Genomic DNA, 22,220 nt, shown 5'->3' with positions numbered 1-22,220 from the left:
GAGCTCTCTTTTTTCTTTTTATTTGTTTGTTGCTGCTGCTACTGCTGCTAAGTCACTTCAGTTGTGTCCGACTCTATGCGACCCCATAGACGGCAGCCCACCAGGCTCCCCCGTCCCTGGGATTCTCCAGGCAAGAACACTGGAGTGGGTTGCCATTTCCTTCTCCAGTGCATGAAAGTGAAAAGTGAAGTTGCTCAGCTGCGTCTGACTGTTAGCAACCCCATGGACTGCAGCCTACCAAGCTCCTCCGTCCATGGGATTTTCCAGGCAAGAGTACTGGAGTGGGGTGCCATTGCCTTCTCCGTTTGCGTGTTACACTATTTCAATTTTGATCACACCTTCAATTTCAATTTTGATCACACCATTCTTCTAAACATCTTAGGACTTTTATCATATGTTAGCAGTCTTAGCAGTCACGTTTTTTAATTGCAAGCAACCAAATCCACTAAAGCGTTTAAACAGGAAAGGTTATTGGCTGGCTTATAGTAGTTCCAGGAGAGGCAGAGGATTAGTATAGGGGGCCATGGAGCCAAGAACAAAGTCTGACTGGCGCAGTCCAGGTCAACGCCTATGCCCTGATTTCAAGGGAAACTGAGACATTGAATTCTGGTTTCTACTCTTGATAGGAGAATTCATAATGTGGAGATTTCCCCCCAGTATAGGAGGCCTTGTTGGCCACAGTATAATAAATACCTTCTACAGCAGTGTCACTGAAGTTTCAGATACAGAACTTTAACTCCTCAGTAAAAATAGTCCAAGAATCTATAACCACATTCCCCTGATATCATGTTGTGTGTAGAAGCTTCCTGAATGCATGCAGGATGTTCTCTAAAAATGTCCCAGCCTTTACCAAAAAATAATACGCGGTCACAAGTTTTGCTTTCCCTTTCTTGCTTCTCTTAGAATCACACCTTCCTTCTTATTTTTATATCCAAAGCTCTTATTCTAGGCTTGCAGTTTCTCACCCAGGATACTAAACTCTCTTCTGATAGTTCCCAGCCTTTTCCTGTTCCTAAACCATCCTTCTTACTGCCCATACCAAACTCTCTGGCATTATGTTCTGGAAACCTGGCGTAACGGTCCAGGCTTTGTATAATCTCACTTGGCAAAGACATGCTGAGTGACTGTGCCATGCTGGGCCACATGCTTGGGGCTGGAGGTTCAAATATGAGTCAGATAAAGGCTAACCTTAAGGCCCCCTCAGTCTAGTGGGGCAGACAGACAACCAAATAGGAAAATACGACATAAAGTGCTATAATTGTGGCACACAGAAAGAGCACCTAAACCAGTCTGGGGCAGACATAATCTAGGGAGGCTCCTGGAAGAAGGTACCTCTGAACAGGGTGGGGAAGGATACATCCACTTCTCCCAGGGAAAGAGAGCATTGTAAGCATAAGAAACTGCCCGTGCAGAGGCAGGTCAGCTCGAGGGTGCTTAGTGCTCTGAGGAAAAGCCACAAGTACTTTAAAACGGAACAGCTGGCTCCTTAACAAAGTAGGAGAAGGCTTGCGTCTTTGGGTGAGACATGACATACTGAAGAGATGGGATGCAAAGCCAGTGGAAAGCAACTGAAGGCTTTTTAGCATCTGAGTAAGATCAACCAAGCAATAATACATGTAGAATGGATTGGAGGAGCTCGCTGGTGGCAGGTGAAAGGTTAGCTGTGAAAGGTTAGCTGTGAAAGGTTAGCTCTCATGCTGAAGCCCACGAGAGAAAGTGGGTGACAACGGTGGTGGCTGCAAAGATAGGGCGGTGGTGGGGGGAAGACCTTCTGAAGAGGTGTCACGAGGGACTCCACTAAACTCAGTGACTATGAGGAGTGAGAGCAAAGCAGGAGTCAGTGGAGACTCAGGAGTTCCGTGCTCCTTCAGGGAAGGGATTCTAAAACCGAGTCCTTGAGAGGAGGTAGGAATCTGGGGAGAGAGCAGAGTGCTGTACTGAAAGTCCCAAGTCTGGGACACACACGTGGAGGATGTGGCGGGAAATCTGGAGAAGGGAGATGGCCCAGCAGAGGCTGAGGAGCAGTTTTGCCCAACCGTGGCACGCTCCCTGCAAACACCTGGAAGCTTTGAAAAACCCTAAAACCTGGCCCCTGCCCCCAGAGGTGCTAATATAATCACCTGGGCAGCAAGATCAAGGCACTCCAAGGGACTCTGCTGGGCAGACAGCCAGTGGCACAGAGAGGAGGATGCCAGGCCTGTAGGGCGCCCTTCCCCTCTCCACCACTCTACTGGGTGACTGTGACAAAATCATCAGCCAAGTTTCCTCCTCTAGAAAGTGAAGATCATAACACTCGGAAGGATTTCAAGTATGAAATAAAATAAGGTGTGTACAGCACCTAACACCATTCCTGGCCCATACTGCAGACCGATGAGCTGCAGGAGTCAACTGCGGGACCACATCTAAGGAAACGCATAGTCTCAGCCACATTCCCAAAGAAAGTGTGGCTTTCTGTTTAATAGGAAGGAAAACAAGGAACTTCCCAAACCTTGATGAACAAAATGACATCACTTGTGTGCCGGGGGCCAGCGTGAGGAATTCCGCCCATGGCAAAGGTCGTGAGGAAGGAGGCTTGGCATACGCAAAGGCGTGATCAAGCCTCAGGAAACCCCCTGTTCCCGAGCATCTAACCCCCAAACCAGAGTCTGTTTTATGCTCTCACCTACAGCTCTGACTTTACTGGGGGCTCTCCCCCATAACCGTTTCTCTCAGAGATGCAGCTCCAAGGCAATAAAAATTCCTGGGTGTGACAAGAGTGTTTCAGCTTACGGATTCCTTTGAAGGTTATCTAGCCCACCTGTATAGGTTCGTCCGGCCACATGTGATTGTTTACAGCCTCCCAACCTGAGAGGCATGAGATGTTTTAGACTTACTAAAGGCAAAATCTTTTGGGGAGTTGGAAATTATTAGTATAGTGTGTTGGTTAGGAATTATATTGGTGAAGGGTTCTTCATTTGTTGTGTCAATAATTGCTGCTAATTCCCTGCTCTGGGTGGGACAAGGATGTCTCAGGTCAAACCTCTCTGCTGACAGACTAGCTTGTGTGACAGGATTATCCATACTCCTGCCACATGATTGTTTACTACCTCTCAACCGTAAACAGCACAGAGAGTTTTGGAGTATTTTGAGAGTCTTAATTAGCATAGGACTTTTTCTTCTTGTTGAGTCAATGATTGCCGCCAGGCCTCTATATCCTTAGGCACCTGGGAATATATTAATCAATGTATTTGGAATATAGCAAAGGAAACAGTAGTTTTTGATGTTAGCAATACTAGACTTTTTGAGTTAATGGATTTTCTCTTTTGTAATAGATCACTGTACTTTGTTATAAATCACTGTGTCCTTGCTATGTAAAAATGTAACTTTGTTATATCTTAAGACTAAACAGATCTTAAAGGGAGCATTGGTGAAAGGATTTTCATTTGTTAGGCTGATGTTTGCTGCTAAATCTCCATGTTCCCTACCCTTATAATGAATATAACTAGCATATAGGAGAAATAAGTATTAACCCTTAAGCATATAGGATAAATAAGTATTAACCTTTAAGATTAATCTTGTTAACCTTGGGTTAAATAAATTCCTTTCTTGATTGTAACTCACTACACCCTCACCCTATAGGAATGTAACTTTATTTGGAGGGTGGTGCCTGGTTTAAGAAAAAACACCCTTGGAAGAAATAAGTTTTTTGGTTATCAGAAAGAAAGGATCATAAAATGTCAGCAGGTCTCACTCATGGCCAGAAGATGATGTAATATTCCTAAGACCTTTTTTTTATACATTTATGTGAAGCACCTGATTTTGATAAAGGTCAGGACTGCTGACTCCCACGTGACTCTGTATTCATCCCTATGTGTAACAAAAGGTATATAAGCAAACCCAAAAATAAAGAAATCGGATCAGTTTCCGGAAAGACTGATTCCCCCATGTCGCTTGTTTCTTGCTCCCGTTTTTCTGGCTGAATTCCCATCTGCAGCATGATGCTATTCCACGTAATCCAAGTTATTCAGCCTCCTTTTCTCCACTAATCTTCCCACTACACTGTCCATTTCTAATCTCTCTATATCTGTGATTAAATATGTATTTTTCCAAAGACGCCGACTCCATCCCCACCTTCGAATCACCCTGGATCCACCGGGGCTGGACCCCGGCACTTGGGTCCATGCAATATGCTGGCTTGTGCAGCAGCCTTAGAACTGACTGCAAGATATGGAAGGCAGCATGCTGGCTTAACACTCAAAGCAATGTTCCAGCAGCTATGACTCTTGGTTGAGATACAACACCAGAGATGCAACACACTTGTCCACCCCTGTAGACAAACACTCATGAAGCATCCACTGTATGCCAGGCAAAGGACCCTTAGGCATTCTTTCATTCTTTAACCAACATGATTAAGTACATACTGTGTGCCAGAAACCCCACTAAATTCTTGGGAAATCGTGATAAATAAGAAAAAGATGGGCTATAAAAACCCTGAAGGGGCAGACCCTGTTCCTTGACATCTCTTTAGTCCATCCATTCCCAACATCCCCACAGCCACCACCCCTGCCCCCCGTGACTTCTTTCATGGGTTTCAGCAATAGCCTGACACCTGTTGCAAGCTCCTCCAATCTGTCAAACACTCAGATTACAGATTTTATTGAATAATCTCTCAGATAGGTGTTAAATAACTACCCGATGGTGTGTCACAAGCACATGATCCTATGGGACCACTTAGTAGGGGGTTTCAACCAAACAGGAAAGCCGGAAGAGCTGCCCTGAGGAAGTGACAACCAAACAGAGAAAAGTAGCTGTTGGCCAAAGGGGAGTATAGGAGAAGGGATTTCTTGGGTCCTGCACACCTTCCCCGTCATCTCTCTCACACCACCATGCCCTCCTCACACAACTCCTGAATCACTTCTGCACTTGGGCCTCCAGCCAGCGTGAGTCATCCTCCAAGGTGCAGCAAAAAGCCAGCTTCTTCCTCATGGTCCTTTCTGACCACACCCTGCTCTCCAACACCGCACCCCTGTGTCTCCATATTCAAACTTCTCACTTCTTAGTGTAAGAGACACAGGTGGCCAAGTCTCTCAGGTCTGTTGACCACTCTATCCAGCAACAAATACAATGCCAGGGATACTACCCAGGGTACTCCAGAGAGACAGAATCAATAGGGGGTGTGTGCATTTGTATGTGTGTGTGAATAATGTATATAAGAAAGTGAGAAAGTCAGAGGAAGACAGAATTTTTTTTAATTAAATAGAATTAGTTAATGCAATCATGGTGGCTGACAAGCCCACAATCTGCAGGGTGGGTCCAGGGAAGAGGCAATGTTGCAGCTCTCCCCTAAAGGCAGTCTGGGGCTGGATTTCCTCTTCCTCAGGGACCTCAGTCTTTTTTCTCTCAAAGCTGTCAACTGATTCAATGAGGCCCACTCACATCATAGAGGATAATCTGCTTTACTCAAAGTCTATTAAGTTAATGTTAACCTTATAAAAAATAACTTCACAGCAACATCTGGCCTGGTTTACGACCTGGTATCTGGGTGCTGTGGCCTAGTCAAGTTGACACATAAAATTAATCATCACACAGTTAAAAACAGGTGCTTGGCAAGTATTTTTGGAATGAAATCTGCTAATCTTAGGTTTGTTTTCTTCTTTCTTTTTCTTTGTCTCTCTCCTTTGCTTTTCTTTGAATGCTAGTCCCATAGCCCTACCCTTTTTAAACTTTCTTTTGTGTGTATCATTCCCCCAGTGGTTTTTTCCCCAGGCATGTTGGGGGTCCCATCAGCTACAGAAATATACAAGAGGTTCACTATCACAGAAAAGGCCCTGGTTGTGACCACACTGATCCTTGGAGAGCCTCCCAGTTGGCAGGAAAGGAAGCCACAGTGAAAGAACTTGTTAAGGTCAAACCTCAGTGAACCAGGACCAGCTCTCCTGGTGACCAGAGTTCTTTCCATTAACTATGCCAAAACCTTCACGTGGGTATGGGCAGGGAAGGAATAAAAGGCCCTGTGCAGGAGAACTCACCTTCTACAACCTACACCTCACAGAAACCCTGTCACACTGATCCCTGCCCCACTCTCATAAATGGAAGGAACACCCGCTTATCTTGGGAGTCAAAGAATTCAGGAGGGTTCTAAGCCTTGGGTGTCAGAATCCATGCGTTCATTCATCCTTAGAGGGCAGTGTGAGACCTCCAGCAGTCTTGGTCAGGTTCCTGAGAGAAAGGCTACATTACCAAGCCCCACTTTCCAATTCCTAACCTGGACCTGCCATCTCTGAGCAAACATAGTGAAGTCTCTCAGTCATGTCCGACCCTTTGCAACCCCATGGACTATAGCCTACCAGGCTCCTCTGTCCATGGGATTTTCCAGGCAAGAGTACCGGAGTGGATTGCCATTCCCTTCTCCAGGGGATCTTCCTGACCCAGGGATCAAACCCAGGTCTCCCACATTGCAGGCAGATGCTTTACTCTCTGAGCCACCATAGGCTAGTCCATGTCCTGCCTTCCTTCCTTTGCCCTCCCTCCTTCCAACAAATATTTACTGGGTACTTTCCCCATGCCAGGCACTGTGCCAAATGTTAGGGACACAGAGATGAATAAGCCAAGGTTCCAGGGTCAGAGAGCTCACAGAGATCTCTCAGAGGAGACACACGTGTGGCCCCCTTGCCTGGACTTCACGTAGGACTCGTCTCCTGGGCAGCCCTCTGGACGTGCTGATTCCTGTTCCCTGATAATTTTTGTCCAGTCTTCCAATTGGCTTATTAAAATACTTCAGCCAGAGAGGTGAGGTTCGCTGGCAAGACACAGCTCATCTTCAAACAGCAAGTGGAAGGGTGAATTTAGTTTCTTTTCAAAGAAGCCTCTCAAGTGGATCAGCCCTCGTCTTAGAAGTTGTTGAAAAGTTCCAACCACTAGAGGGCACCAACCTACCCTTGATCCGCCGCTGCTGCATGAGTGCTACAGTCGCTTCAGTGTTCCACTCTTTGAGACCCCAAGGAGGGTAGCCTGCCAGGCTCCTCTGTCCATGGGATTCTCCAGGCAAGAATACTGGAGTGGGTTGCCATGCCCTCCTCCAGGGGGTCTTCCTGATGCAGGGAATGAACTTACGTCTCTTATGTCTCCAGCACTGGCAGATGGGTTCTTTACCACTAGCACCATCCACTAAACCTGCCCAAATCCTGGAGAGTTTCTGCACAGGTTACTCTGCTTCCAGATCTATAATGCTAATATCTTTCATTTTTCTCAACATGAGCCTTGAGAACCAGGCACATTTTAAAGTGAATCCACAGACTGTACTTAAGCCGATAGGATGATGAGGGAGTTAAGACATCCTAATACAGAGAAAATAGGCCACAGATTGTCTTATGAATAAATAGATCAGAACCAGTGACATAAACGACTTTTTAAAACTATGCTCACTAACCTATTCATCTGCTAAAATCCAATATCCACAGATAGCCACAACATAACTTTGCATTATTGACAAGCCATTGTTCAGCAATGCATCTAATAACTGCCAGACCATGGACCAGTGAACAGTGCATCAAACTAACTGAATTTGTTGGGGAGGTTGGTTGTTGTTTTTAAAGATGTGGATTTGAGGACCACATCCACAAGGATTTTTTAAAATAAGTCTGGAATGGGACTTTGTCCCATTGCGCGTTGTCCAAAGACTCCTGCTGTGTAAGAGTCTGGAAGCCACTGCTTTACCATTGGAGTGTCGGAAATGTGGGGGGCAAAAGCAAGAGCTGAGTTCAGAAACCTGATGACTTATGGGGAGCGGGTACCTCTGGGGGCCCTGAGAGGGGAACACCTGGAATACTGAAAACTGCTCCCCTGCTTTGTGAAGCAGCAGCTACATCTGGCCCCTGGAAGGTGGCTAGAGCTCCTTGGGCCTTATAAGTCTCTCCCATGACTTCTGATCTCAACAGGATCAAGGCTAGAGCAAGGCCAGGCATCCAGCAGGAGAGGGCCCTGGTGAAGCGGGATCTGCCTGTTTGTGTCCAGCTCTGCCACCTCGTGATGATGGGACCTTCAGTCAAGCGTCCTTGAATTCCCCAAGCCTTGATTTTCTTATATATAAAATGAACATAATACCCATCTTATTGTTGAGGGAATTCAGGGAACAAAAATCTGCAAAACACTGAGAGCTGGGAGGAGTTCAGTGCCTGAGAGGTAAGGGATGCTGCCTACATGTTGACCTGCATTGTCACTAGCCTGGGAGAACCAAGAGCAGGACAGCACTGCCACTGACCCCCACAAGGCCTCAGACCTGAGCCGTCTGCAGACCTCTGGTAAAAGATACACCTCATTTAACTCCAGCTGGTGGTGTCCTGGGAGGACTGTCTTTTCTAGTCTGCAGTCTGAACCAGTCATTGAGGTAGCACTCATATCCTCGCTGTCCAGGTCAAAGAAAGCGAGTCTGAGCTCCCTGGCTGCTGCTACCATTCTTCTGGGGCTTGTAGAGTTTGATGATGACCTCCACGTGTGAGTGCACGCTAAGTCGCTTTAGTCATGTCTGACTGCGTGTGACTCCATGGACCGTAGCCCGCCAGGCTCCTATGTCCGTGGGATTTTTCAGACAAGAATGCTGGAGTGGGTTACATTTCCTTCTCCAGGGGATCTTCCCCACCCAGGGATCGATCCTGCATCTCCTATATCTCCTGCATTGGCAGGAACGTTCTTCACCGTGAGTGCCAACCGGGAAGCCCAATAACCTCCATATTCAATCCCAACGGGCCTTTCGAGTCCTACAGACATTTTCTGCATCTCTCCTACGTCAGATCCTGGTGAGCATCCTCTCTGTCTAGAATCATCCACACCTTCGCTTCGAGGAATCCCAGGAGCCTCTGAGCTCTCCTTCTCTTCTGACGACCCCTTCCAAGTTCTTGTCCGTCACCCACTCCTCACCTATCAGCTTCTCCCAAGATTCTGTACTTGCCACCCTACTGGCCCTTCTCTTCTAAGCCCTTTTTGTAAAATAAATTATTTATTTTGGCTGCGCTGGGTCTTCATTGCTAAGCATGAGCTCTAGGTGCGCAGGCTCAAAAGTTGTGGCGCGCGGGCTTAGCTGCTCAGAGGCAGGTGGAATCTTCCCAGACCAGGCAATCCAACCCGTGTCTCCTGCACTACAAGGCAGATCCTTTACCACTGGACCACCAGGAAAGTCCCTCCTTTAAGCTCTTCTTAAGTCATTTCATCCATGGCCATGGTCTATCTGTCCCTGCAGGCCAATGTACCAGTTTTATCTCTGTCACTTTCTTATCTCAACTGTCTCTGGACATCCACTTATAGGATATCTACATGAACTTTAAAATTGATATGTCCCAAATTAAACTAATCATCGTCTCCCACATGCCCTGCCCTATACACATATCTGCATCCCCCACAAATTACCTTCTATTACTCCTTAATGTTAACTGACCTCAATTAATGGGGTCACCACATAGTCCATTCTCAAAGCAGAAACCCAGCAATTCTCTTCTCTGTTTTTCTCCCACTGTGCTTAATCCTTCCCCAGGCCTGTGGGTTTTCTCTCTCACACAAGTCCAGCTCATCTCTAACCCCTGTGCAGGACTTCAGCATCTTGATCTGAACCATTGTGATACAAAAAAATGTGTAACTCCTGGGTGTCAGATTTGTCCCCTCAACCCATGACTGCCTTGCCACTCATCCTCCACCACACTTCTCACACTTCATGATCTACACTATGTTGTGGTTCCTCAAAACCTGATGCCATTTCACGCCCTCATGTCCTTCCTTGTCCCAATCCCTTCACTGAGGGCATCCCTCCCACCTGTCTTCACTTGGCTACCTCTCACTCATTGTGGTGGGCTGGATGATAATCTCCTGAAAGCTTATGTCCATGTGGGACCTGTGGATGTGACCTTATGTGGGAAAAGGGTCTTTGCACATGTAATTAAGGATCTCAAGATAAGACCCTTCTGGATTACTCAGGTGGGCCCTAAGTCCAATGACAAACGTCCTCATAAAAGGGGGAGGAGGGACACAGAGACGGCCTCTTGAAGGCACGTGGAGGCAGAGGTTGGAGTCTTGCTGCCACAAACCAAGACGTGCCAAGGCCACCAAAAGCTGGAGGAGACAAGGAAGGAAACCTCCCCTAGGGCCTTTAGAGGGCACATGGCTCTGCCAACACCTCTATTTTGGACTTCTAGTCTCCAAAACCGGGAGAAAGTAAATTTCCATTGTTTTAAGCTACTAGGTCTGTGGCAATTTGCTAAGGCAGCCAGAGGAAACTAATGCACTCACCTTTCGGGACGCAGTTCACACATCATCTCCTCCAGGAAGTCCTCTCTGATTTCCTCCTGCCATCACCCCACTGCTGCCTGCTTATATCTGATTTCCTTCCTCTGTCTGTCTCACTTGAGAAACTCCTGAAAAGCAGCATCTGGGTTCTGTTTCCCATTGTAACGTGAGGATCTAACACTGTTTCAGGAATAGACCAGGTGCTCGACCAGATCAACGCATGTGAATCTCAGTCCCTGTGTCCCTCCTACAGTCTGAACATCATGCCAGGCACTTCACAAACATTCCCTCACTGAGTCATCTCAATAGGCCTAGGAGGCAGATACCATCATCTCTGCTTTATAGACATGGAAGCTAAGGCACAGCAACTTCCCCAAGGCCATTTGTAAACAGAATTTGTATCCAGATCAATTTGATGAACATGAGCATGGCATTTTCAAAAGACCAGTGGCAAACTAGAAGGGTATATTGGAGAACAGCAGGGAAAAGACTGGGTCTGAATTACACACTTGTGAGACAAAGCCGCTGTGTGTGTACACATGTGTGTGTAAACAGTAGTGAGGGTCGGAGTTTAGTAAACTCTGGCTGATCTAGCTCATAACGCAGCATAAATGTATCACAGCAGCTTCCATTCTGAGGCCTGGGAGCAAGGGGTGCTGCGGTGCATGAGGGCTAAGAAAGGACAAACAAGAAGAAGGGGAAATAGGAAGGGAAAAGAGAGGGAGGAGAAGGATAGTTCTGCCATGTCTGGAAACAGAGCATGCTTTTCTTCAGCTTGTCCCCCCCACCTCCTAGGCGCATGTCCCTGCCCTACGGTGGCCTCGTTCTCAGAGCGTCAGCGCACAGGTACTGTCTCAGATCCCACCATGGCACTTCACCAGGTATGGGAGGCTTCGGCCCCCAAAATGCACCCATGTCCTGATTCCTGGAACCTACAAGTGTATAAAGGCCAAAAAAGGGACTCTGCAGATTTGATTAAATTAAGCATTTTGAGATGGGGCGATTATCCAGATAGGCCTTAAATGCAACCATAAGCATCTTTTTTTGTTTTGAAGGTTCTGTTTTTATTGATTAGATTTAGGTATAGTTGCAATCTTTCCATCATACATAAGATATAAATCAAACAAATAACATACATATAATATAAATGGGAATGAATGATCCACTATTGATCAGACATATTCTGGTAGCTACACAGTATTGTCCTATTCTTTCTTTGGTAATTTTGAGTTTGGAAGAACATCAGTCCTCTATTTAAGCTGTTGTATATCTAACTGTCCAAATTAGATTAATCTAGTAAGCGGAAAATAAATATTTACACAAACTTGAAGGATCATGCTAGGTTTAGTACACGAGTGACAAGAACAGAACTCATAATTACATTTTAAATGTTTATCTGGCTGGTTTTTTGTGGGTTAGATGGATAAGGGGGCAAAGCTTAAGTCAGGAATGCGCTAAGGACATATAAGCATCCTTTTATAAGAGAGGAGCCAAAGGAGATTTGACACAGAGAAGAGGAAACATCAAAGTGACCACAGCGGTGGGGACTGTAGTCAAGTGACCACAAGCCAAGGGCTGCAGGCAGCCATGAAGCTGTAAAGGTAAGAAACAGATTTTCCTCTAGCCCCTCCAGAGGGAGTGTGGCCCTGCCCAGTACTACTAATTTCAGACTTCCAACCTCCAGATTGTGAGAGAATAAATCTCTGTTGGTTTAAATCCCCAAGTTTGTGGCAGCAGACATCCGCTCTTCCTAAACCACCTCCATCTCATTCAAAATTTGTTTTCTTGACAGCCTTCTTTAGTTTGGTGTTAGAGAGAAATAAAAATCCAGTTATATCAATTCACGCTAATGAGAGACCCTTAATGGTCTCGGCGGCAGTGACGTTTTAAAAAGGAGGGCATTTATAACTCCTTAAATTAATGTTGAATCGGTACGATTAGCATAAAGAAACAAACAGAACTGTAACCACAAGCAGTAAGGTGGAAATTTAGAGAAGCGGACCAACAAACAGGCAAATGAGGGATGGGATCTGCCCTCAGGAACTCTCCCCTTAGTTGTGAGAACTTCTCCAAAAGTTGTGTTTATTCTCAGTGACTCCTGGGTTGGCCCGCACTGTGCTGAGCACACAGTAAATGCTGATTCTAGCGGTGGATGAATGAGAAGGCAGAGGGGTGGAGGCAGATTATTGCCCCCACAACAGAATCTGTTATCACTCCTGTAATTTTCTCCTCTTTCTGAATCTATCTTCACTCAAACTTCTATGTTACTTGCTGCAATCTACAATAATTTCTGATTGTCAGCAACATACACCTCTTAATTTGGTGTGCAAGTTGCCCTATAAGCAGATGAAATCTTTAAGCTACAGAAAATAATTCCCCTTCATACACTAAGCTGAAGCTCCCTGTGATGACTTCTGAATGTTGCTCAAGTCAACACAGAGCGAAAAGCTGGAATTATCAGCCCCAAGAGAAAAGCCAGTTGCCTGGAAAAACTGAAGCCCACAATTAACACCATTCACAGTATCTTTATTTTTACTTATCTTTTATTTATCTTTAACAGAGAGCTGTCATAGCTCAGTCAGTAAAGAATCTGCCTGCAATGCAGGAGACCCGGGTTTAACCCCTGGGTTGGGAAGATGCCCTGGAGAAGGAGATGGCAACTCACTCCAGTATTCTTGCCCAGGAAATCCCATGGACAGAAGAGCCTAGCAGGCTATGGTCCAAGGGGTCACAAGAGTCGGACACAACTTGGTGACTAAACCACCACAATATCTTTAGTAAACTTTCTAAGCGATGTTAACGTCAAAATATGGAAAACAATTCCTTCATATAGCAATCTCCCTAACAGTGTTCTCACTCAACAGTTGTATTACACTTCCCCTAGCTGGTTCTTGTAAAAGTCCAAAAATAAATGGTAAACTATGAAGTTATGGGGCCCTGTGACAAACTGCCAAAATATTCCCCAAAGCTCCTCTCCCAGTTTTCCTTCCTTCATCAAAACTACATTGAGCATCTACAACTGGCAAATTCTAGAGAGACATGTAGGAAATAAATCATTGTACACAGCAGACTATGAAAAATACTGTAAACACCCATAGAATACTTTGAACAAGCAGTGCTGCAAAGCTCCCTGGTTCATAGGAAGCCTTTCCATCTGTGCAGTTAGGACAGCCTGAAAGTCCCCTCTCCCTCGGCTGTTCTCATTCCAGGGGATCTGTTCCTACCTGGGATTTGCTGGCAGCCTTCAGCTGTTAAATACCAAATGTGTGTGGTATTAGTGGCTCAGTTGTGTCTGACTCCTCATGACCCCATGGACTTTAGCCCTCCAAGCTCTTTGGTTCATGGAATTCTCCAGGCAAGAATACTGGAGTGGGTTGCCAGTTCCTTCTCCAGAGGATCTTCCCAACCCAGGGATCGAACCTGGGGTCTCCTGAATTGCAGGCGGATTCTTTATCATCTGAGCCACCAGGGGAGCCAAATGGTAGCCTCCAACTTCAGCTGAGTGGTGCTTCTGAAGTCCACAGAAACCAACTGGGGATCTTGTTCAAATGCAGATTTGGATTCTGCTGGTCAGGGGAGGGGCCTGAGGTTCTGCATTTCTGATGGACTCCCAGGTGACTACTACTACGCTGGTCTGCACCAAGTGATTAGAGAACTTCCTTTTTACTTAAAACACAGTAAAACCAACTTCTGAAGGCATCTAGAGGCATGTGTGTAATGCTTCAAGACCTCCCTTAAGGATAGAGAAGTGGAAAACATTTGAGCCACTGGATAGACTAGGGGGCTGATGTCTCACCGTGGTTTCAGAGCTTCTACCTTATTCAGCAAAAACTGCCAGGTACTATATCTAAAAATAGAGCTAGAAAGCAAAGAACTAAATTGTATCAAGGTAAAAAACAAAGGAGTAAAGACCGAAGTCCAGGCAATGACTCTATTAGGAACAACAGCTTTCCCATGTCTCTGGTCTCCTTTAAACTGGGGTTCAGATAAAAGCCAACAGTTCAATGTATATCCTCATGGTTGAAGAGACCACTTGTTTTTCCCATTCCCATCACCCCCGCCCCCTCCAACTGGTCACCTGGCTGCTCTAACAAGCCCCTGCCACATACTTCCTGTTGGTGTCTTTTTGAGATGAGATTACTACTCATGATTGCAGAGAAGAGAAGAATTAGGAATGCTGAGTAAGGAAAAGTCCAGAGAAGTCACCCACCCAACAGGATGTGTGCTGCTGGGCACGGAGAGTGACTGTTGTGTTGAGGCTACTGTACCGGGTCTTACACAAGCACAGGCCTTTCCTTCTTTACTAGAGAACACACCCCCGAACCATGTCCTTCTCTGTGTGGTGCTCGCAGCTTCTGACTCTCATCGGGGCCCACAACATGCTGTTATCACTGGACCTGGGAGAAACAGGAGCACGTGGACAGAGGCCCAAGGACAGAGCTGATGCCTCTGACAGTGGTCACACCAGCTGGAGGCAGCAGGTGCCTGACAAGGGGTCTGCCAGTTCTGAATCACAGCATCCCTGCCGGGACTCTCCTCACGGGAACAGAGGAGAAAACTGAGGCCATGGACCCTGGAGTCACACAGCAAATCTACACAAGCTTGGACATCAGCTTGCTGTGCGCAATGGTCGTTTCCAGGGCCCCTTGTGGCACCTCAGGTTCTTTGGTGGGAAAATAGGTGTGGGACTTGATGCTCTTCTGGGTTTCTTTTGGAGAACAGCCTGTGGTCCCACATTCTGAGAGCCTACTCACTTCAGAAATAGAGCCCAAGGTGGGTTTGTCCTTCAGCCCTTGTCCTCCTGAGACTTCAGAAGTACAGGAGACACTATGGAGAACAGTATGGAGATTGCTTTAAAAACTAGGAATAAAACCACCATAGGACCCAGCAATCCCACTACTGGACATATACCCCCAAGGAAACCAGAATTGAAAAAGACACATGTACCCCAATGTTCAATGTAGCACTATTTACAAGAGCTAGGACATGGAAGCCACCTCGATGTCCACTGGCAGATGAATGGATAAGGAAGTTGTGGTACATATACACAGTGGAATATTACTCAGCTATAGAAAGGAATGTATCTGAGTCAGTTCTAAAGAGGCGGATGAACCTAGAGCCTATCACACAGAGTGAAGTAAGTCAGAAAGAGAAAAACAAATACCGTATATTAATGCATACATACAGAATAGAGAAAGATCGTACTGACGATCCTACAGGGTAGCCAAGGCAACACAGACATAAAGAACAGACTTTTGGATTCAGTGGGGGAAGGAGAGGGTGGGATGATTTGAGAGAATAGCATTGAAACATACATATTACCATATGTAATATAGATAACCAGTGTGAGCTTGATGTATGAGGCAGGGCAAAGCTGGTGCTCTGATAGCTTGGAGAGGGAGGTGGGAGGGAGATTCAGGATGGCGGGTACACATGTATCCCTATGGCTGATTCATACTGGTGTATGGCGAAAATCAACACAATATTGTAATTATCCTCCAATTAAAATAAATAAATAAAATTTTTAAAAAGAAGTACAGGAGAGTCAGCTGCCGTTGTGTTTTCTTCACTCTCTGACAACTCTTCATCTTTCCCCACTTGATAAAATCCCCAGTCCCACTAATGAATCTACAAATCTATGGATTAAGACAGGAGGGAGAGATTTGAAATCACCCAGAACAGTCTTAGAGCAATTCAGCTGACATTTCCAAACACCCACTAGATTTTTTTTTTTTCTTTCCATTCAGTAGCCCTTCCCCTTCCCAAGCCTGCAAATCTGCAGTTTCTAGAGCTGGAAAGAAACAAAAAAGGATCCATTTTTCAGTGTTTGGAAGCCGTATGTCAAATCTATATAGCTAATAATATTAATAATAATAAACATTTTCTATTTATGATTGCTCTATTCTCCAACAAAGGTCTTCGGGCCAGGAGTCTAAGCACAGACTAATATAGAATTAGCATTGTCTAATTTCTAGTCTTACTTCCTAGCTTTCCTTTGATTTTGGTGCTAATGTTTAACTCACTTGAAATGACCATGCTGTTGAGTTGAGGGGCTTCTGCACTGGGAGCCTCTTTCAGCCTCACATCCCTGGGACACAAAGCTGGCCACCAAGCACTAGCAGATGTTACCTGAGAAGGGGGGCATCTAAAGCCCCCCATCATTTGCCTAATTTTGGTCGACTTAACAAATCTCAGGTAAAATTACTGGGGCTTTTACAGGGAAAGTGAAGCTTTCTTAGTGATGAGATACACTATGAAATGAATGAGAATATCACGCAACAGCACAAATCCCACAAAACAGCACTACGTGAGAACCACTGCAGAAATGATTCCAGGCAAAGTAAAAGCATGAATCGAGTAAGGAAGCCTTCTTTTAGGTGTCTTGCCTATATTTATATTCTTCATCCCAGTGACCACTTGTGACCTAGTAGATACAGTAATTATCTCCAATTCACCGAAGAGGAAACTGAGGCATGGCAAGATTCAGTGAACAGCCCAAAGTCTCACCCAGGTGGTAGGCGGTGGAGCTGGAATCTGAGTAACTCTTTGGCTCCAGGGACCATAGCCCTCATTATTCCACTTTCATTTTGAGAGGAAACTATGTCATCATCAGGGGACACTTACTTTATCACCATCCTGGGGAGGAGGGGTAAAGGGAAGGTGACTATGAGGGTCCCAGCACCCTGTTTCTGGCAGGGTGAGTAAAGCCAAAAAATAAAACATATCTTTTCCCTCACGTGAATGAAAGGAGGGCTTCCCAGTCTCCTAGAAAGGACTGTAGCCGCGAGGACCTGCTAAGGAGGGCCCCCTTTCCACCCCACTTCCACTCACCTACCCACCTTCGCCTGGGCCCCCGAACCTAGACAAGGGGACCTGCAGCCCTCAGCAAGCTCTGGACCTTGGCTTCCAAGCAAAGACGAGAAATTAAACAGTTTGCACAGAATGAAATTTGGCCCATGGAAGGTGCCTGCAGCTGGCGGTTAACACCAGCAGTAAGAGGATCAACTCCTAGTCCGTTGGCTTAAAAAGGGGGTGGGGGTGAGAAGTGTGCGCGCTCCCTTATACCCATTCACGTTAGTTAATTTGGATGATAAGGGTTCGTGTTTAATCCCTTTGTGTGCCACTGAATATAGTGAAATCGACAACCCCTGCGAGGGCACTGGTGCCGGCTGAGCAATCTGCGGGAGGGTACGGGTCGTGTCCAATCTGTCCTGAAGTAGAAAAGAAACGTCATAAGGAGACTAAAAGCAAGACGGAGAGGGACACCCTTGGGGTGCTCCGTGCAAACCCAGCCCCACACCTTCCAGGCTGCAGCAGGTGGGCTGCTGGCTTCCTGGAGGCACAGCTCCCCAGACCAGCCTCTGCGCCCTAGGGGCTACCCAGGTGCCACTGGAGAGCAGGTCTTCCCCCCTAGCCACCTCTGCTAAGGACTAACGACACCCAAAGGGAGAGCCCGGCCCTGCCACAGTCTAGAGAGAACTTAGGCAGAAAGGTGGGGAGCAGAAAGGGAGGGAAAGATGTGTAAGGAGACGTCTCAGTTGTTCTCAACTGGAACAGATTAGGGAAAAAAAGAGAGAGCTCTCTGGCTCTAGAGCAGGTCATAAAACAAAAACCATTTTTATAGTTTCCATCTGCAAGAAAGCTCACCCCCCACCCCACCCACGGCCCTCAAGCCGGGAGCCCCCAGAGTGCGGGTGGGTTCCTAGGCAGCTCGTGTGAGCGGGGGCCTGGTGGCGGGGGAGGAGGCCCCCGGCTGCTGGGCCCGGCTGCCCGCAGAGGCGCAGGCAGGGCGAGTTCCCAGCCACAGCCACCCCCCTCCTTCCCCACGGGCCCATCCAGCAAATTTCCTCCCTCGTTTCGGTCTGTGCCTTCCCTCCCTCCTCCTCCCCCGATATATTCGCTCTCTAAAACCATAAAAAAGAGATCAACTTCCCTAACTTCACGGAGCCCTTTTCAGTGACAAATATTGATGCCCAAAGTGTCTGCGCTCTCCCGCCCCCAAACGTTAAGAAAAGGCGCCCGCGAAAGGGGGACATAAAAAGTTAACAATGCTGTGAAAATATGTTTGCAGAAAATAGACAATCGTTGGATTAAACGTATTCAAGTATGAAATAATGCCTTTTTGTGTCAAAACTTGGGCGATGGGCGGGTACAAAAGTTCCCTGTGGCAGCGACTTGCTCCCTTTGTGAGCCGTGCGCTTTGGCGTCTCCACTTGGGCGCATTACTTAGAGCCCTCTAAGCGCGATTGTTTCTCCCTTTCTAATGACATTTACCGGATCAAAACATGCTGTTAATTCGATCAGAAGGCTTCACCCTCCCTGACAAAGCCACAATAATTTCTCCTGAAGTTTGTTAAATTGACCAAAATTAGGCAAATGAATAGGGGTCTGTAGGCGCCCCCTCTCGCAGGTGACGTCGCATAATGCTCGCCGGGGCCAGCTGCATTCCCCCTTTTCTTCTCAGCCCACTCTTCCCCGTGTTGCCCCCAATCCTCCCACCACCCCCCTCACACACACACACACACACACACACACACATGCACATACACACGCACACACACACACACACACGCCTGCCTGTCTTTCCTCCCCCACCCTCTGGCATTATTAAAATTTAGCCCAATGAAACTATTCATACTTTTCAATGGACATTTTCCGTATAGGATAATAGGCTACAAATTGAGCCTCTTCCCCCCGCGAGGAGAGAGCCAGAGGGAGGAGAAAAGAAAGGCAGCGATGTGGTCAGGCAGTGGGGGGAGCGTCGCGTGCCAAAGACCGGCGGGAGGGGTGAGGCGAGGCGAGGGCCTCGTGTGCCAGCGGCAGCCCCACACCTGCCGGGATGTCCGGACAAATAAAGCGGGGTAAACAAAAAGGGGGGAGATGGACGTGTCACCAAGTCGTGTGAGAAAAGCCTGGGAACAAACGGGGCGCCTCCGTCTCCAAGAGCTCTCCCTTGAACCCGGCGGAACAGCCTATTAAAGGCTTACTTAATTACTTTAATGACTCTGGACAGGCTTTAAAACGCACTCGGCGCTGGGACTGTGGGCTTGCTGGGATTTGTAAACAGGCAATCGTGTGAGACTCAGCGGTGGGACTAAAGGAGGCGACACTGTTTTGTGAGGGTCCTCGCCCCCCGGTGCCCACAGCCGCTGCGCCTCTGCGCTCGCTCACCCGCCGGCGCCAGTTTACCGCCTCTTTCCCACCCGGGCTGTTGCCATGCAAATATTATTCCCCCCGCTGGTCACGTGTCCTTTGAAGGGCCACGTGGATTAACAAAGCTGATCTGCCCCCAACTCGCCCCCCTCGGCTGCTAATTTTTTTTTTTCTTAACTTAAAAAAAAAAAAAAACACTGATCTTGAATGCATGCATCCCCCAAACGCAGCTCCCCTAATCCTATGGAATAATTCAAGTCGTGAATGCACTTGGAGCCCTAGATGACCGCTTTATAAGGCAGACCCTCGTAGTTGGGAGGCTACAGTCTACCTGGGACACTCGAGGAGGCACACGAGGGGAAAAGCGGACGGGTGCCTTGCGCCACCGCCTCTCCCGAGAGCGCGTATTGATCAGAATGTCAGACAAGCTCAAGGAACGCAAAGTGAGTCGGCTGAGTCCAGATGGCTCTTGCGCCTTCTGGGTGGGGGTGTCTAACTCCCAGAGCCACCACCTGGCTGGACCGACGAGCCGGGACATGGTCACACAGGACTTCTCCTGGAGAGGAATCCTGAGTGGTTTGGGAAGGGAATGAGGATAGCTAGAGGGGACTCCGCGGTCGGGTTGGAGGCCACATGTGGAAGCTGGTGGCCACCTCCCCATGGCCCTGGTGCTCAGCAAGGTGGTGTGACCCCGCAGAGGTTAGAAGCGGAGTGCATCAGCACAGGTGCGAGAGGACAGAGCTCATGTGACCCAGTGTGGGGGGGACAGGGGCCTGGGGCGACTCCCTGGGCAGCACTGAGGGGTGGCAGACGGCTGTGCCAGCCGTGCCTTTGATGATTCTCTGGGCAAAGACATCCTAAACGGACAAACAAACCTCTGTTCTCAGAGAACCCCCGTTTCCCACAAAGTGATAGAAAAGAGGAGAAGAGACCGGATTAACCGCTGTTTGAACGAGCTGGGCAAGACGGTGCCCATGGCCCTGGCGAAGCAGGTAATGTCAGCTGAGAAAACAGGTGCTGGCGCTGGGTATGCTCTGATGCCGGGAGTCTGGAGCTGGAGAGGGCCGTAGGTGCGGGCTTCCGGCCCGGGGCCGTGAGCGCGGAGTTGAGCCCCAGGCGGCCCTGGCGCAGATCCACAGCGGCGCCCCCCGTTCGGCTGGATGGTCCCCTCGGGTTAAAACGGTGCACCCAGCCTACCCGGTTAGCCCGCACCGTCTGGGCCGCTTCCAGGAGACTTTTCGTCCTTTTCCAGAGTTCCGGGAAGCTGGAGAAGGCGGAGATCCTCGAGATGACCGTGCAGTACCTGAGAACCCTGCACTCCGCCGATTTTCCCCGGGGAAGGGAAAAAGGTGGGCAGGGAGTGTGCGCCACACAGAGCCCTGCGGGTGGCAGCGGGAGTAAAGCGGTCTCTCAAGGTCTCCTCTCTGGATGCTGCAGGGGCGGGGCCCCGAGTCCCGAGAAAGCTAAGGGGGACTGGAGAACAGGCGTCTGGGGATACAGGTTCTGAGGCCTCTTCTCAGGTGGGGAGGGGTGAGGTCAGACTCCTAAGGAAATGGAGGTCGTTAGCTTGCGTTTTTTCCAGTATCCAGGCTGGAAAGAGAGGGGCGGGCCTTGAATGGAAACCGGCCAGAAAACGTGATGGGAGGGGCTTGGCATCTGCCGTAGGCTCCGGGTCAGGAAGGGGCCACTCACAGTTTTCCCTTTCTGCGTTTTCCTTGCCCCTCCAGCAGAGTTGCTAGCAGAGTTTGCCAACTACTTCCACTACGGCTACCACGAGTGCATGAAGAACCTAGTGCATTACCTCACCACCGTGGAGCGGATGGAGACCAAGGATACCAAGTACGCGCGCATCCTCGCCTTCTTGCAGTCCAAGGCCCGCTTGGGCACCGAGCCCGCCTTCCAGCCACTGGGTTCGCTCCCAGAGCCGGATTTCTCTTACCAGCTGCACCCAGCGGGGCCCGAGTTCGCGGGCCACAGCCCGGGTGAGGCGTCCGTGTTCCCGCAGGGCGCGGCGCCGGGGCCCTTCGCCTGGCCTCACGGCGCGTCCCGCAGCCCCGCGCTGCCCTACCTGTCCAGCGCGCCCGTGCCTCTCCCGAGCCCCGCGCAGCAGCACAGCGCCTTCCTGGCGCCCGGGCAGGGCCTGGACCGCCACTACCTGAACCTCATCGGCCACGCGCACCCCAGCGCCCTAAACCTGCACGCGCCCCAGCACCCTCCGGTGCTCTGACGCCGACAAATCCCGCAGACTGCTCTGCGCTCTGGGCACTGCTTGGGAGAAATACTGTATACTGTACAAGTGTAAATATTGTGCTGGAAAAAAAAAATAAAAAGCTGAGTTGGGTAAGGTCAAAAGCGAATTCGTCTTCTGAAGGACCTTCCCCCTGGCAATAAACGCTTTCTGAACGTCCCAGAGAGACGGATTCCTTGTTACCTTTGCTCTTCTAAAACCCATCCCCTCCGAGGGGTCTCAGGCACAAGGCCGATGCTGGCTGAGGTGACGACCCTCAGTTATTTGGGTGGGGAAAGGGATGGGTCGCCGCGCAGGGACGGAGGAGGCGGGCAGGCCAAGTGGAGGAGTCGCTTCCAGGCTGGCTTCGCGGTTCCACCCGGGCTCCAGACCCGCCTCCTCCTCACGCGCACCTTGGGTATTTGCCTGGGAGAAGGGCTGACGGGAGGCCCAGGGCCTGCGGCTCTCAACAAATACAAATTGAAGGACCCTCTCCAAGCTGGCTGTGGCAAACTTTGGCCAGCTCCCACCTGGGCGCCCTTCCCTAATCCGGAGAAGGCCCCGGACGCGCGCGCACGGGTGCGCGCAC

The 22,220-nt window shown here is 48.6% G+C and overlaps 1 protein-coding gene across 2 annotated transcripts; it reads left to right on the top strand.

Moving 5' to 3' along the window:
* HELT (helt bHLH transcription factor) lies at positions 19,740-21,662 on the top strand. 2 transcript variants are annotated; one of them, XM_018041819.1, is made up of 4 exons: positions 19,740-19,847; positions 20,292-20,396; positions 20,657-20,753; positions 21,135-21,662. In XM_018041819.1, exons 1-4 carry the CDS (start codon positions 19,821-19,823, stop codon positions 21,629-21,631), a joined length of 726 nt encoding a protein of 241 aa, XP_017897308.1. In that variant the 5' UTR covers positions 19,740-19,820; the 3' UTR covers positions 21,632-21,662. The 2 variants fall into 2 exon arrangements, with proteins under 2 accessions (XP_017897308.1, XP_017897307.1); XM_018041818.1 differs by having other exon boundaries at positions 21,132-21,662.

The sequence above is a fragment of the Capra hircus genome, chromosome 27 (genome assembly GCF_001704415.2).
Source record: "Capra hircus breed San Clemente chromosome 27, ASM170441v1, whole genome shotgun sequence".
In the NCBI taxonomy this organism is placed as follows: domain Eukaryota; kingdom Metazoa; phylum Chordata; class Mammalia; order Artiodactyla; family Bovidae; genus Capra; species Capra hircus.
The sequence above is the reverse complement of the archived record's forward strand: the minus strand, read 5'-3'. Positions and strand labels throughout refer to the sequence as shown.